This window comes from Pteropus alecto, unplaced genomic scaffold (assembly GCF_000325575.1).
Source record: "Pteropus alecto unplaced genomic scaffold, ASM32557v1 scaffold54, whole genome shotgun sequence".
NCBI classification, from domain to species: domain Eukaryota; kingdom Metazoa; phylum Chordata; class Mammalia; order Chiroptera; family Pteropodidae; genus Pteropus; species Pteropus alecto.
Genome location: NW_006435758.1, coordinates 253,535 through 271,932, shown reverse-complemented (window position 1 = coordinate 271,932; position 18,398 = coordinate 253,535). Strand labels below are relative to the sequence as shown.

The 18,398-nt window shown below is 32.6% G+C and overlaps 1 protein-coding gene across 2 annotated transcripts in view; it reads right to left on the bottom strand.

The window, feature by feature from the left end:
* The window catches only part of LRCH2 (leucine rich repeats and calponin homology domain containing 2), a 107,833-nt gene that overhangs the window by 22,930 nt on the left and 66,505 nt on the right, over positions 1-18,398 (bottom strand). For both annotated transcript variants that reach the window (XM_006910777.1, XM_025046033.1), the window contains exons 12-14: positions 14,458-14,523; positions 6,588-6,636; positions 6,393-6,509 (exon numbers count right to left, since the gene is read on the bottom strand). In XM_006910777.1, the coding sequence (XP_006910839.1) occupies positions 6,393-6,509; positions 6,588-6,636; positions 14,458-14,523 (232 nt within the window). The remainder of the gene's footprint in view (positions 1-6,392; positions 6,510-6,587; positions 6,637-14,457; positions 14,524-18,398) is intronic.

Below are 18,398 nucleotides of genomic sequence, written 5' to 3'. Positions count from 1 at the left end.
AAGGAAGGAAGGAAGGAAGGAAGGAAGGAAGCAGTGAGGAAGGGAGGAGGGAGGGAGGGAGAGAGAGAGAGAGAGAGAGAAAGAAAAAGAAAAAGAAAAAGAAAAAGAAAGAAAAAGATGTGTTCATCACTGTCATCTCCTAAACTAGATTTTGTCATTAGTAGGTATATGTGAAGCTCTAGTGAGGGGCTATTTCAATGAAGAAATGGAGGTGAAAGCCAGACCGCACTGTAAGGAGTGATGAGAAATTAGAGACCTAGAAATGGAAAGCTTGGCCCTAAAAGAAAGAAAAGAGATAAGGCAACAGCTGAAAAAGGAATCAGGGATAATGGTAGAGGTCTGAGAACATTTATAAGATGGAAGGTAAACAGATAGGACATAGAAGAGTAAGTAGATAGTTGATAAAGGAAAGAAACAGGATGATGCAGTCAAGAACTTAGGCAATAAAACTTGTATTATTGTTACTCAATTATTATTTTAATTAAAAAATCCATTATACATGAAAACATAGTTTGTATTACTGCACATTAGATATTACTGTACATATCTAAGACCCAAAACTTAATATATACATAGATTTGAAAATATTTTATAAGTCCAAATTTTTTACAAATGTAACTCAGCTGTTCTCAACTAATATTAGTCTAAATAACTGAAGTTTTATTATACTTAAAATATCACAATAGAGGCCTGTTCAGAAACAGAAAGGCCAGTTCATTTCTGAAGCTTATATTAATTACATAGAAAAGAGAGTAACTGCACAAACTCTGATTCAAAACAAATCAGGTTATTTCACAAGCCCAGTTGGCTTCCTTATTCCAGTACAAAATTAACCATGATCATAAAAAACATATAAAAATAAGTTCCTTGGGAGTAAGTCTTTAAATTAAAATATTATACTATAGGGAGACTGGGAAAATGGCGCAGATGGTAGAGGCTTTGTACATCTCCTCTTGTGACCACACCAGAGCTTTGATGGAGACATGGAGCAAACAGCAAGCAGAGTCACCTGGGGTCTGAATAAACATAAGCCCTAAAACTAGAGAGAGAAATAAATAATCTGGCAACAGTAGGAGGTAGGAGGGGATAGAGATGCAAGTCTGACTGGTCCCAAGCTCCTGAGTGGGACAGAAGCAATGGCAACTACAGCCAGCAGGTGCAGACATTCCTCTTAAAGGGGCTGTGTCTGAGACCGGACTTTCGTGGTAACGAACTCGCTCGCTCTGAGCAACAGCATGGGGTTGGCTGCTTGAGGGGTGCCATGGACTTATAGGTGGACACTGAATTGTCGGAGCAAGGGCCAGGAGGTAAGGCTTTCTCCCGGGCAGAAGAGCTGGTGGTACCCATTGTTCCTCTGTTGATCCCTCCCCACTAACAATGTGCGGAGGCAGGTGCAGCCACAACTGAGACATCCTAAAACTGGATAACAGAGGTCGCTCTGCCCAGAGGATTCCCTGAAACTCTGCCTCCCCCAACTCGTGACCCTACCCAAACCATATCCAGCAGTGTCTGTGGTGTGCCCTGTGCCCCTTGGTGAGCAGCTCCAAGCCCTGCACTGGTGGCACCTGGCCTCGGTTTCTGGTATGGCCTCTTGAGGTAACTATAAGCACAGCATCTGTGGATTGCTTGCTGAATCTTAACAGGTGGCCCTGGAAGGGTAGAGGCTTGGACTAAATTTGGCCTGCAGCTGAACCCCTCCCAGGACTGTGCCACTGGACACCAACTACACAAAACCATGTTAATAAGACCAGGAAACTTAGGAGCTTTGTGTAGTACATGGAAACAGACACAGAAAGCTAGCCGAAATGGGAAGACAAAGAAGCAGAAACTATATGAGAGAACAGAACAGAGATCCAAATATAATGCAGTCAAGTAATCTAACAGATGCAGAATTTAAACACCGGTTATAACAATGCTCAATGAACTTTAGGGAAGTATAGATGAAAATCAGTGAGAACTTTAACAAGGAGATAAAAAAAACATAAAAATGGCAGTGGAAATTATAAAAGGGAACCAGTCAGAAATGAAGAACACATTATCTGAGATGAAGAGGGAATCAACAGAGTGGATAAAGAGGATCAAAACACCGACACAGAGGATCAGTTAGCAGAGAACACCCAATCAGAACAGCAACAAGAAAAGAGAATCCAAAAACATGAAGATAATTTAAGGAACCTATGGAACAAAATAAAAAGTAACAACATTTGCATTACAGGGGTGCCAGAATGAGAAGACGGGGAGCAAGAAGTGAAAAACCTATTTGAAGAAATAATGATGGAAAACTTCCCTAACCTAGTTAAGGAAATATACATACAACCGCAGGAAACTCAGACAGTCCTAAAAAACATGAACCCAAAGAGGCCCACACCAAGACACATCATAATTAAAATGCCAGATGTTAAATACAAAGAGAGAATCTTAAAAGCAGCAAGAGAAAAGCAGTTAGTTACCTACAAGGGGCACCTATAAGACTGGCAGCTGATTTCTCAAAAGAAACCTTGCAGGACAGAAGGGCTTGGCACAAAATATTCAATGTAAGCTGGTATTACAGGAAATGTTGGAGGGACTTCTTAAAGAAGAAGAAAAAAAATGTATCGAAAATATGAATAAAGAATGGCAATAACTACATATCTATCAACAAATTCTTCAAATGAAAAAGAATTAAGTGCTCCAATCAAAAGACAGGGTGAATGAATGGATAAGAAAACAAGACCTTTACACATGCTGCCTATGAGAGACTCACTTCAGATTAATATACATACACAGACTAAAAGTAAAGGGATGGAAAAAAGATACTGCATGATGGACCTAGAGGATATTGTGCTGAATGGAGTAAGTCAGAGAAAGACAAATGCCACATGATTTCATGTACTTGTGGAATCTAAAGAACAAAATAAACAACAGCAACAAAAGCAAAAACAAACTCATAGATACAGAGAATATTTTGAGGGCTAATAGACGGGAGGGGGCTTGGGGAGGTAGGTGAAAAAGGGCAAAGGGATTAAGTACAAATGGACAGTTACAAAATATTCATGGAGATATAAAGTATAGCATAATGAATACAGTCAACAATACTGTAATATATAGGTAAAAGGGTAGAAGGGCACTAGATTTAGTGGGTTGATCACTTTGTGAGTTATATAGGTCTCTAATCACTATGCTATATGACTGAAACTATTATTGTATAGCAACTATAATTGAAAATAACTCATGGAATTATACACTGTAAATATGAGCAACTAATTGTTTATTATATTTCAATAAAGCTATAAAAAATGAAAAAATATTATACTTTATTTATGAAATCAGATATGTATTTTACAAGTCATATGTTTAATCACAGCCGTAATGAGATACATTTGAAGAGAATTATATATGGCATTTCAATAAATCAAATAATCTTTAAGATTAACTTGGTTTAGCTATTCTAATACTTTTTAACTTTTCTGGTTTAGAAATCAATTGGCAAACACATTTAGAAATTCATGTGCTATATCATTCTTACAAGAAATTAAAGCTACTAATTTACATTAAATGTAATTTATAAACAAGAGGTTAGATTTTCATATTTTGTTGTATATTTTATTAAAATAATATTAATACACTTCTGTAAAAGATTTTTTAATGAAATAATGCATTTCCTGGAATACCTTTACTTCAAGAATTGTAGTGATTTTATTTTGGCAACAAGGACATAAATTTTATTAACTAGAGTAGTAATCTATACTATAGTGGCCAGGGAATCTAAAGAGTTAATGTAACTCTCCTACAGTGATTTACTTCTCATATAATCTAATTTATCTTTTTGTTCACATAATCTGGCCAATATGTTAAAACATTTTTTACTTAGTTTCAGAGGCTTGCCTAATAAATATACTACTCAAAATTAGTCATGGCAACTAAGCAGCAATAATAGAGCAACACACATACACAAGCATACATACAAACACTTTCAGTAAATATACTGAATAACAACAACATGAATAATTTTATCATGAAACACAAAGAAATCCAGTGGCTCAGTCATTTATACTTGTTAGAATAGTTACACAAAAGCTCATAACACAGCAAAGCTAAAGGAGCCATCCCTGAGTCAGTTCAGTAACAATTTGATATAAATCTCTAGAATAGTATATTTTAATGTTTAATAAACTATAAATCCAGATTAAGTTCAGTAATATATCATTTCAAAAACTCTTTTGATTCTTGGGAGATACATGATTAGGAGAAATTTTCTTTTTGAATGAAAGATATTTCATAGAAATCAATATTTTAATCATGAAAATATCGGCAATTCTGAATAATGGTTTTGACTTAATTTAGAGAGCAGTAGCTCAACTTTATAATTTTTTTTCACATCTTAGGAAAAGATTGTTGACATTCAATTTTTTTCAAGTGTCCTAACACTGACATCTTCTGACTATTGAGGAGAACTACATATCTCCTTAAAACATTTCCCAGTGACTGAAGTTTATCTTTGTACCTACTTTATTAATATCTATTGGATGATGATTATGTAATAGACATTTCAAAGATTATCTCATTTGATCTCTTAGCAACTTATAAAATAGCAGTATTACAGAAGGTACGTTTAAGCCACAAAAATAAAATACTTGTCAACAAATGATGCTATTAAATTAAACTATTTTTTAAAGGGTCACTGAGGCCTCTATTAAGACTTTATTAAGAAGTTCACCTGAGTTATTATAAAATATTTTTAAAAACAATAACACTGCATTGATTTGAAAGTGTTTGTTCATTTGATATTAGGCTATCCACAGTAGGTAAACAGGCAGTATAGCATAGGCTTTGGGTTCAAATCTTGACTCAGCTGCTTATTAGCTATGTGACCTGAAGCATATTACTTCGCCTCCCTGTGCCTTAATTTCCCCATCTGTAAAATAGAAATAATAATAATTGTAATTACTTCATAGGGTTGTTATGAAGATTAAATGAGTTGATATTTGAAAAGTACTTACAGTAGTGCCTGGTTCTTAGTAAGTGCTATGCAAGTGTTTTGATAAATAGACTTTGTCTATTTTTACTATACTGGTAGATCAAATAAATATTAAAATCTCTTTCATTAGTCAGAAATACTAAATTTTCCCCAAACCATTAGTCACTCATTAAGTTCTACCTATTAACAAATTTTATTTAATGCCTTTGTTCAAGGCCACATAAACTACAAGAGGGGACTTAAAAATAAATGACGGAATGTAAATATAACTGCAAATCTGTAATGGGTTGGGATAAAAAGACTTTCACCATTACTACCCAAGGTTCTTACTTAGAATGCCCTTCCCTTTTTCCCCATGTGTTTTATTTTTTCATTCTCTCTCATATTGATAAGGTAACATAAAGCTCATTTAAAAAGATCTAGTAATTATTTGTTGAAGGATTAAACTTACCACAAATTTACTAAGACATATAATATTTTTGTTTTGGTCATATAATACTACTTCTAAATATACATTATATTCCCATATAAGGAAACAGATCAATGTGCATTAGAACCAACTTCCAGCAAACAGAGAAAAACATGAAAAAATATTTTTACTTATTAGTGATATAAACTTCAAATTGCCTATAATTTAGCTTAGAACTAAGTATTCAGATAAAATTATTATTAAATATAAATTAAGCTTTGAGAAGTAGAAAAGGTACACAAGGACAACAGCTATTCATGGATCAGAAGCTACACTGTTTGCACTGTTCATTAGAGTTGGAATTGCCAATAATGGATTCTGACTAGTACTAAAGATTATTCCAATTTCAATGATTGGCATCTGCAAATATAGCACACCTTAACCAAAAAAGATAATATCACAATATTTACAAATGTCTACACAGTAAAATTTTATTAAAACTATGCTAACTAGAAATTTGGAATAATTCAGATGGTCTGAGCCTTTAGTTTAGTTAAGATAAAAGACCACTTTAAGATATTTACTAATGTAATAAGAAGAAAATAAAGTGGTGGAGAAAACACTTTTAATCTTTTTTTAGAACCACAAAAGTAGCATTTATTTACACAGAAACAGTTAAAGCTAAATGCAAACGTGTTAACTATTGAAACAAATCCAATAAAAGACTTTTTCTAGGCAATTCTTTTAAAACATTACTACATATTGCTAGCAGTGGACCAAATATTAACCTTTCTTGTAAAGTATTTGATAAATCACAATTCAGAGTGATCTACTCATTTGTAATTATCTAAATTATTGAAATTTTATGGCTATAACTGGATCATATTATCTATACCACATACATGTGGGAAATCAAGATAAATAACACATTCACTATATTTAACTAGAGCTATATTCTACTCTAACACAAAATTGATAAAATTAAAACTAATAACAAAGTAAATTTTACAATTTTAATTAAAGTACCTTGAAATATTCTTTTCTAATCTGTTTGCTCCGTCTCCTTTCTTCAGTCTGCCAGATTATAGGTTGAGATTCTGGCCACTGTTGTTCATCTATTTGATCCTTCTGATTTTCTAAGGGCTGTAATGAAACAATTTCTTTTAACTAAATAAAGGAGAACAAAATATTAAATATAATAGTAATTTAATTTCCTCTTACCTGCCATGTGAGGGGTGATAATGGTGAATTAACTTCATCTGCTGAGACACTAAAAAATTAAAGATGCCTTAATATGTTAAAGTATTTAGAATTACCGTTAGGTATATATTATAAATATTATAAAGTTGTCTATTTTTTTTTTACCAGAAATCTAAAAAATTTACTTATGCCTGTGCCTTGAACTAAGAACATAAAACTTAAAAGTTGACAAAACTTATTTAAGTCTCCTATCAACTATACTGCTTTAAAAAAAACATCAAAATGGGCTTATTTAATATCACCTTATACATAGGACTACTCTAAGGACTTTTTAGAAGCCAAAAGAAATAAAATACCTATAAACATACAGTAAAAGAATAGACAGGATATTTGTTACATTAAAATCATTACCTAAAACTGAGAAAAAGAAAAAAAAACTAATATTTTTAGACAAATTCTGTCTTAATGCCAAAGAGTTTAGGAGAGTAATTCTTTTTTTGCCTATTAAATTAATGATCATGAGCCTCTAACCATCCATTCTGACATGCAGGGGCTGTGGTAGAAATTCTTTTCCTCTAGATTTTTCAGGAGTAAGGTAAAGTGTGTATGCTATTTTTAGGTAGCAAATTTGACCAAGGAGTTCCATTAGAAAAGATACAAAAACAAAATGTCCCCTTGAGCTGGTATTATTCAACATTATTGTGGAACTTCTATACAGTACAGTAATAAAAGAAACAACACTTAAAAATTAGAAAGAAACAAATTTCCAAAATTTATAGAAAACATAATTATACAAGGAAAGTAAAATACGAAAATTTATTATTGTCAAGAGAAATAAGGTTAACGGTTACAGAAAAATATATACAAAAGTTAATAGTTTTCTTAAAAAATTACTTTATAAAGGTTTTAGAGAGAAACCTGGGACACCTGGTTCATCTGACAAATTTCTAAGGTGATTCGCAAGCACTAAATGACTGTTTAGCATTATTTATTATTCTGGATACTACTTTCATTTTAGGCCAGAATTATGATATAATAAAGTTGTATATAATTGTTATATACAATAAAAGTAGATGAGCATTTAATAATTAAACAAAAAAAGTTAATAGTTTTCCTATACATCAACTATAACAAATTATAAAGAAAAAAAAATTAGAAGAAATCTCATTTATAAAAGGAAAAAAAGTTAAAAATATCTAGGAAAAAACTTACTGGACATTCACAAAGACCTACATAAAAAAACTACAAACGTCTAGTAAGGGAACTGAATGACTGGAAAGTTCTTGGGCAGAAAGACTAAATATTATATGTATAACTTCTCCTTCAAACATATTTTTTAGCTCGTTTTAGAAATCTGATAAAAGAGTTACAAAGTTAATTTGAAAAATGGATAACCAAGAAGACAAAAATTATATAATAAAGGGGAATTTCCCTACTGGGAAATTACATATATTCTATTAAATTACAGAAATAAATTAGTATAACCTCCAGAATCTATAGATTTTTAAGTGGAAGAGAAGTACAGGACCACAAGTAGAACTTATAATAAAAATAAAATTTTAAATCATTGTGGAAATGATGAATTTTGTAACAAAGAGTGTTGAAAATAACCAGTTAACCAACTGTAAAATACTGAAAGAAAAAAGAAAAACGGAGAGGAGGAGAGGAAGTAAGAAAAGGAAGGAAAGAGGGAGGATGAGAGGAAGGAAAAAAACTATACTTCTTACTTCATATCAAATACTAAAATTAATGAACTAAAAGATTTAAATATAAATAAAGGTGAAATCACATAATTACTTGAAAAACATGGGCAGTACTTTTTTAAATGTTGGCATGGAGAGGGCATATGAAAGAAATAAAACTAAATATTGACAAATTACATAAAAATGTAAAAATTAGAATTTATATCTGGCCAAGATAGAGTTAACAGTGACAAGATTTATACTCTGACTGAAAACAATAAAAGAACAGACAAATATATAAAATTATACTTTCTAAGATACTGGATATCAGGCAAAAAAAATACATTTATCCCTTAGACATGGTAACAAACAAGGTGAATCCTACAACTGAGTCAGGTTGCTGCAGTAAGAGAGTTTCCAGGCCACAAACCAGAGAGGGGGAACTAAGGCTGGGCCCAGGGGTCTCCTTCAATTGAGGAAACAAAGCTGAGAGCCAGGGAGAAAAAGGGAGAAGGAGTTAACAGGAGAGAAAAAAAAAAAGGAAAGAAAGAAAGAAAGAAAAAAGAGCAATGCACAAAGAACTTAAGAGTTCTACAGAGGCATCCTTCAAATTTTCAGCTAAGTAATGATCACTGATCATGCATGTGAGGAAACTACTCTAGGCAAAACAATCCCCCGAAAAATTAGAGAGAGTAATATTCAGACTCACGTAAGACTAAGAATCATACCAGTTCTCACTAGCCAGACTGGAAAACCTCATAGTTCATGGGGCATCAGGCAGAGTACTAAGCAAGGTCTTACTGCAGTAGGTGGGTAAATTTGGTCCTAAACTAATATCTCATTATAATCATCTGTTATGTGATCCCATATAGCAAGTCAAAAAACAAGTCCCCAAAATATCAAATTGTTACCAAATAATTTAACAATATCCCAGAACAAAGTGAGAGGACATTTATATCACAATATCTAGCATCCAAGAAGGTGAAGTTCACAATGTCTGGTATTCAATCAAAAATTCAACCAGGCAATCAATGTTCAAGAAGCTAGAGAGAAAGACTGAACATGTTAAGCACAGACATAATAGATATAAAATAGATAAAAATCAAAGTTTAAGAGACAAAAAGAATATCTGAAATCAAAATAAACTGGATGAGATTAACTACAGATTAGGCATTTCATAACAAATGATTAGTGAACATAAAAACATTGAAAAATAACCAGCAAAAATCAAACACAGAAAGAAAAATACTGAAAAAGAAGGAATAGAATAGCAGTGATCTGTGCGAAATTTCAAGTGGCCTAATAATATATGCATAATTAGGGTTTCAGAAGAATAGATCAGGTGACAGAAAAGATATTTGAAGAAATAATGGCCCCAAATTTTCAAATTTCATGAAAACAATAAACCCATAAAGAAACTCCATGAACTCCAAGCAAAAGAAACATGAAGAAAACTATGCCAAGATACATAATAATCAAATTACTTAAAAATAAATGATAATGAGAAAATGTAAAAAGCAGTCAGAGAAAAGACACATTAGGTTCAGTGAAACAAATACTGACAATAGAGTTTGCACTGGAAACAGCACAACCCAAAGGACAATGGAGAAACCTATTTAAAGTACTGAAAGAAAATGAAAATGTTAGCCTAGAATTTTATACTAGCAGACATATCTTTAAAAAATGAAGGCAAAATGACACTTTCAGACATACAAAAGCTGAAAAGACTCAACACCGGCAGACCAGCAGCAAAAGTAAAAAAGTATCTTTTTCAGGTAGAAGAGGAATAATCTACATGGAAATATGGACCTACAGAAAGCAATAAAAGGTACTGGAGATGGGAACTAAGGGAGGAAAGATAAATGACATTATTCTGATTAAATATCTTCAAAGAAACTATCAACTGTTTAAAGCAAATATAACAATGTACTGCAGTGTTTATAACATATACAGAAAAGGTGTGGTAACAATACCACAAAGACCAAGAGGGACAAAACAGAAGTATACTGAAGGTTCTTATACTATATATGACAATGCCATAATAGCATTTGAAAGTAAACTGTGGTGAGTTAAATATTATACTTTACACCCTAAAACAACCAGTAACATAACATAACAAAGTTATAGCTAATAGGCCTAGAAAGGAGATAAACATAAATTTAAAAATATAATTTGAAAAATGGCAGAAAAAGAAGACAGCTACAAAGAATAGATAAGACAAAAAAGAAACACATAAGACAGTAATTAAACCCATTGATATCAATAATTACATTAAATACAAACCATCTTAACATTGCAATTAAAAGTCAGATGGTCAGATTTGATTTAAAAAAAGGAAAATGCTATCATCTGCTAAATATAAGAAACCCACTTTCTTCATAAAGATACAAATAGGTTAAAAATAAAAGAATGGAGAAAGATATATTAACATTAAGCAAAAGAAAGCTGGGATGACTATATTAATATCAGAAAAGTAGACTTCAGAGCAAAATTTATTACCAGGATCATAAAGAAGGTCATTTCATAATGTCCTTCTTGGTAAATTTATTAAGATGACATTACAATACTAAACATTTATGTATCTAATAAGAGCTTCAGAATAGATGAAGGGAAAATAATAGAACTTTAAGAGAAAAACAAATGCACAAGTAGTTTTGAACATTTCAGTTATCAGTCTTAATAAATGATAAAGCCAACATTGTACCATGCCCAGGGGATGGTGGGGTGGTGATGATGAACAATGACAAAAAGAAGTATGTATTTAGAATGTCAGATGGTATTAAGTTCTGTAGAGAAAAAAAAAATTTAAAAAGGTATAGAAAAGGAACAAAAAAGTTGGGGAAGCATGCTCTTTTACATAAATTGTTCAGGGAATCCCTTGGTGATGAAGTGACACTTGAGAAGAAACCTGAAGTCAAGGGAATAAGCCATATGGTTATCTAGGGATGAAAATCTTTCCAGGCGAGGGCAAAATCCTTGAGGGTGGCCAAAATGCCTGATGTGCTGAGATACAACAAGGAGGCCAGTATAGCTGGAGAAGCAATAACCATGAAGAGCAAGGCAAGAAAGGAAGATGGCAGGGAGCTAAATAATGTAGAGGTTTACAAGTCCTTAAAGAACTCTAAGTTTTTATCCTAAATGAGATGGGAAGTCATTAGGGAATTGTGAAGAATGGCATGATGTGACTTACATTTTCAAAATATCGGAGGCTTTTTGGAAAACAGACTAAAGGAAAGTAAGGGTCAAAAAGAGACCTGTTAGGATGATCTTTTGCAATAATTGAAGTAAGAGATGGCTGAGGCTAGGGTGGTAGGTATGGAGGTGGTGGTAAGATGTGATCAGATTCTGGGTATATTCTGAAGGTACAGTCAACAAGATTTGCTAATGAATTAGATTTGGGATGTGAAAGAAAGTAACAAGGATGACTCCGTAGATTCTGAGCTAAGCAACTAAAAAATTAAGTAGACGTTCTCCAGAATGCGGGAAAATGCAGGATAAACAGGTTTAGAGGTACAAGGAGGGAGTTTAAGAGTATGGTTTTGGAAAGTTAAGTTTCATATGCCTGTTATACAGTAGTCCCCTCTTATCTATAGGGATACGTTCCAAGACCCCCAGTGGATGCCTAAAACAGCAGATAGTACCAAACCCTATATATGATGTTTTCCTATATATGCATACCTTTTCACTTAAAGGAAAAACTTTACAGCTTTTCTTTGGCATATCCAAACTGCCATCATTACTACTCTTGCACTTTGGGAATATTTTTAAGTAAAATAAGGGTCACTTGAACTCAAACACTGCAATATCACAATAGTTGATTTGATAACCCAGACGACTACTAAGTGACTAAAGAGCAGAGAGCATACACAATGTGGATACACTGGACAAACAAATGAGGGAGAATGGAATGGGACAGCTTAAGATTTCATCACACTACTCAGAACAGCAGATAATTTAAATTTATGAATCGTTTGTTTCTGAAATTTTCCATTTAATATTTTCAGACTGTTGGTGACTGTGGATAACTGAAACTACAAAAAGCAAAACTGCAATAAAGAGGGAGGCTACTGTACATCCAGTGGAAGTGTTGAGTAGACAACAGGTAATACAACTCTACATTGTATATATATGTACACATATACACACATGCTCATGAAAATATTCATGCACACATATATAATAAAAGGTCTAAAGAGAAAAATACCAAAATACTATGACTTATCTCGGGGGAATAAGATAATGAGTGATGTTTACTTAATTTTTTCCTTGTGTTTAAATTTTCCAATTTTTCAACAATAAAGCTATATTACTCTTACAATCAGGAAAAATTTTAAATAATTTTTATTTTGTTTTAAATAAGGAATTGGGTGACTGTTTTTTGTTTCTGTTTTGCTTTTCAATTACAGTTGACATTCAATATTATTTTATATCAGTTTCAGGTGTACAGCAGAGTGGTTAGACATTCTGGGTAATTGTTTTGAAAATGAGTTGAAGTAATAATCCTGTGAAGAAAAGGCCAGGATTAGATATCACAGTTTTCAGGTTATGGCAGTTGGGGTTTTCTCAAGAGAATGTTAGGAACCTGGGGAAGAAGGAAGATGAGAATGAAAGGAACTGAGAGGGAAGGTAATAACAAACTTTAAGGAGAACAAATATGTAATATAACAGAATCAGTATTCAAAAGGGGAGAGTGGGTTAAATCCAGTTAAATGATTTTGAGATAGATGGATGTTTCTAGACTTGGGTACGAAAAGGCATCTTGAGTTTGAATTCTGAAAGCCAAAGTGAAAAAAAGGGAAGAAGAAAGGGCAATCTCAGAATAGAGACCAGGATACAGAATACAGATATGTGCAACCATGCTGGAATAAAGAAGTATTGTACCAAGCTCTAAAAGGTATCAGTGGAAGAGTTCATGAGATTAGGCTCTCGAAGTAGGCAGAAACTCGAGATATTAAGCTTTTAAGCTTTATCCTGAAACTTAGAAAGGACCCTTAGAAGATAATACATGAGAGTTGCATAGTCAGATTTGTGTCTTAAAACTATCACTCTTACATTACTGAAGAACAGAGCTTTAAAGGTAGACAAACTGAAGTAAGGAGATATGTCTGGGGACTGTCCCAGTAATCTAGGTGGAAAAGACAGGGCCTGAACCAACACAAATGCAATAGGAATGAAGAGGTTGAAGCAGATGCAAGTAACGTTAAGAAGCTATAATTTTCTATGATTGGACAGGGAGAGGTGTGTAACAGAGAGGAATGTCTGATGATTCCAAAGTTGCTGACTTGGGTAACTATATAGTGATACATCTACTCAGACATACTATATATAGGACAAAAATAGGTTTTGAGGAAAATAAGTTCAGTTTGGACTGTGAGGTGTCAAGAAAAGACATCAGTGGGATCTGGGGGAATCAAATTGTTCTTGTTACCATGTTAAGACCTGGGGTTCTGGAGCCATACAACTGGGTTTGAATCCTCACTTGTACCACTTACTAGCTGTGTAATCTTGAGCAAGTTAAAATAATTTCTTGAGTCTCGGTCTTCTCATAAAATGGAAATAACAACAATAACAACTTCATAGAGTTATTATGAAGATTAAAGGAAACAATACATCTAAAGCACTCAGAATAGTATGCACATAACAAACATCCAACAAATGTTAATTCTCTCTGTGTGTACTTCTGTACCTAACCCAGCCCCTAGCCTTGGACCTTCACACTCCCACAGGAATGACTCAAGAGTTGAGTCTAATGAAAACCTTCAAATCATCAAAAGAATAAACAGAAACTTTCAAGGTCTTCTAGTTCTCTGTAATTAATATATGTGCACTGAGACCATGTATTCATATAGAGGAATTCAGTAAAACACAATTGAAAAGAAATCAAAAAGTAAACTATAGAAAAGAAACACAATCAATGACGAAGAAACACATTATTCCTAGCAGTAATAGTAGTAAAATACATGTTTACTGAATTAGTGAACAAATGATCTTATCATCAAGACAAAATACAGGTATCAGCACAAAAAGAGATCAAATCAGCATTTTGAGATTTGTTTACATCAAAAATATATTTAGCTCATTCTGTAATACATATCCTCTTTAAATTATCTAGTTATATTAAGTCAATATGATTTGTTCAATTAAAGCCCACATACGGGAACAAGTCACATTATAAAATATTAAATATAACAGGTAAGATATTTTTATACCTCTTTTTACATCCCATAGTTTGTTTTGGCTTGTTTCTTGTAACAGAAGTTGAATGATTAAGAATCCTAGAAGTAAATTAACATATTAAGTCCAAAACATATTAAAGAGTATATATAGTATATACATACGATATAAAAGGTTACCATAAAAAATTGTATCTGGTCCATGAAGATCTTTGCTAGAAAATAATATTTAAATATTATTTAGATCAGATGCTCATGAGCACACTGGCTATTATGAAACAATAAAGCTTACCAACTCTTCCACATATCTTCTTTTATAAACCATTTCTCAAGTCTTGGATGTCTTCTAGCCAAGCTATTGCCCTGTGCATTACTAACTTTTGCTGAGACAGTAAGTAAAAAGATGCAGATCGACTGATTTAGTGTGCCTAGCACAGCAAATGATAGGGCTGTGCTGATGTAATATATAACCATTTTCCCAAAAGCCAAATAATAAACATTAATTCTAAATGCAAAGCCAATACTGAAGTTTGATTCTTTTTTAAAAAAATATCACAAGTTTATTATTTTTTTAATAATCAAATGAAACAGTATTCAAATAGAACCAACAAAAGAAAAATAAAGAATGCTTAACCATTGTATGACAAAACTATTTGTCCATAATTTTATGTAATTTAAACATTAATCTCAAAGTCAAAAGTAATGATTATAACATGTTTAAGAGTTTTTACTATTTTCTTACTAACTATAGATATAAATGTAACTATTCTTTTTATTTTAAATTTAGTTTTATAAGGAGTAAAGTATCTGACTTTTATTCAAAATAAAGTCTTCAGATGTCAACTATCAAAAAATAGAGGAGAAAAGAACTTCAAATTAAAGCTACATATTGATAACTAAAATGCATAATGAAATAAATATAACCTGATAATTACAGAAAGATGGGTAACGTAAAGAAACCAATTTTCATTATCGCAGTTTCCTCACCAGTTTGAATCTACTAGAGCCTCACGAGGAGTCACAGAAAGGGCAAAAGACATCAGAGGCAAAGCAGTCTAACTTTGCACCAATTAATTTTGAGATTAATGACATCTTTATTCTTCTTTGTATGGGCACACACTAAAATTCTACCGAATCCACAAATGCAGAAGAATTAATAAAATATCTAAGACTATTAGGAAACAATACATCTTTAAGAGTGACTTAACAAAAGGAGACATAGTGGATTAGATGAAGCAAAAGATCGAATCACCAATTTGGAAGATAAGGTAGCAGAAAACATCCAGTCAGAACAGCAACAAGAAAAAATAATCCAAAAAAGTGAGGATACTTTAAGGGGCCTCTGGGAGAACATCAAGCTTAACAACATTCATGACATCAGGATAACAGGAGAGGAGAGCAAGCAAGTAATTGAAAACCTATTTGAAGAAATAATGATAAAACTTGCCTAACCTGGAAAAGGAAATAGACATACAAGCTCAAGAAGCACATAAAGAGCTTCCCAGAAAAGAAAAAGCTAAAGGAGTTCATTACTGCCAAACCAATGTTACATGAAATGTTAGAGAAACTTCTTTAAGAAGAAAAAGGAAAAAAGATCAAAAATGCGAATAATACAATGGCATAACTATGTATCCATCAACTTTAAATGTAAATGAATTAAATGTTCCAATCAAAAGATAGGGTGGCTAAATGGATAAGAAAAGAAGACTCTTATATCGGCTGCCTACAAGAAACTCACTTCAGATTGAAAGACACAGACTGAAAGTAAAGGGATAAAAAATATATATTTCATAAAAATGGGAAAAGAAAAACCAGCTATGGTAGCAATACTTATGCCAGACAAAACAGATTTTAAAACCAAGGTTATAACAATAGACAAAGAAGGACACAGTAATCTCAATTCTGGGGATCTATCCAAAGAAACCTAAAATATTACTTCGAAGGGGCATGTGAATCCATTTGTTTAATGCAGCATTATTTACAATAGCCAAGATACAGAGGCCATCTGGGTGTCTATCAATGAATGAATGGATAAAGAAGAGGTGGTACATATATATAATGCAATATTACTGAAATCTTGCCATCTGCAACAACAAGAATGACATAAAGAGTATTGTGCTGAGTGGAGTAACTCAGAGAAGGACAAATGCCATATGACTTCACTTATATGTGAAATCTAAAGAACAAAATAAATGAACAAACAAAACAGAAACAAACTCATAAATACAGAGAACATTTTGATGATTACAAGATTGGAAGGAGTTAGGGGGATGGGAGAAAGGGGGAAGGGATTAAGAAGTACAACTAGGTAGTTACAAAATAGCCATTGCGATATAAAGTATAGCATAAGGAATATAAATAATATTGTAATAACTATGTATGATGTCAGCTGAGTACTAGATTTATTGAGTTAATCACTTTGTAGATTATGTAGATATCTAATCACTATGTTGTGCACCTGAAACTAATATAATACTATATATGGGCTATAATCGAAAAATAAAAAAAATATATTAATTTTTTAAAAAGTAAAACATGCTCCTTACATTATGACCAGATATCAAACATTATAATGCATTCAAAAATTAGACAATTATTACAGTAATGGCATTGCATATTAATACTTAATCTAAAAAGATCTTATATTCATATTCACTAACATTTGAAAAAAAGGAGGAAGAGAAACATCAGAGAAAGACAAATTGTTTGGCACATATCTAAAAAATAACAAGTTATTTAAAGAGTAGCTATTACCTATATTAACGGCTCCTATTACCTTTAAATTGGGTGATCTCATCTTCAAGCAATCGATTAACTAGTAACATTATTACTGAATACATACTATATAGAAGGCACAGTTCTAGGTGTTGTTTTGCACTGATTACAATACTAGCACAAAAACAAGACTCATGAAACATTACTAATGTTGTATCTAGGCTAGAAGGAATAATTTGAGTCACAGAGATACATGAAAAACTAATACAACAATAAAACTGAAAATACAGAAACAATATATATAACAATGTTAAAACCTAAAATTTATGCACTGAAATGCTGTTCTTACCACAATTAGAGAAATGGATAAAGTTGTGGGTTCTTGTTAAATCAATATTTTCAACCCATAATGATAAATACAATTCTTTCACCTGCCAGATAGAGGAGATACAAACCACTAAAGCTATAAAGAGTGTGTGGTGGCTTCCTTCAACAAACTTCTTGTTTTTTATTTATTTTTTATAGTGACATTGGATAACAAAATTCAATAAGTTTCAGATGTACACTTTAACAGTAAGGCATATACACATTTACACTGCGTTCACCTCCCGTAATTAGATTTCTTTCTGTCACCACGTATTTGATCCCCTTTACACAGTTTACCTCCATGTTTGCCCCTCCCCACTATCCTCTGGTAACCACTAGTCTATTGTCCACGTCTAATTGTCCCTGATTGTTTGTCATGTTCATTTGTTGCTTTAAGGTTTATATCACACATATAAGTGATATCATATGACTTTCAACTTTCTCTGTCTATATTATTTCGCTTAGCAAGATTATCTCGAGGTCTATCCATGGTGTTGCAAATGTCAGTGTTTCATCTCTTCTTATGGCTGAGTAATATTCCATTTTATACATGTACCACTGCTTCCTTAGTCAATCATCTATCGTAGGACACTTCAGTTGTTTCCATGTCCTGGCCACTGTGAATACTGCTGCTATGAACATCGGTGTGCAAATATCTTTTCGGATAAGGGTTTTCAAGACTTTGGGGTAAATACTTAGTAGAGGGATTGCTGGATCATATGGTAGATCAATTCATAGTTTTTTGAAGAAACTCCATACTGATTTCTATAGTGGCTGTACTACCAGTAATGTATGAGAGTTTCTTTTTCTCCGCATCCTCTCCAACATTTGTTATTACTTGTCATGTTGATTGTAGCTATTCTAACAGGTGTGAGATGGTATTTCATTGTGGTTTG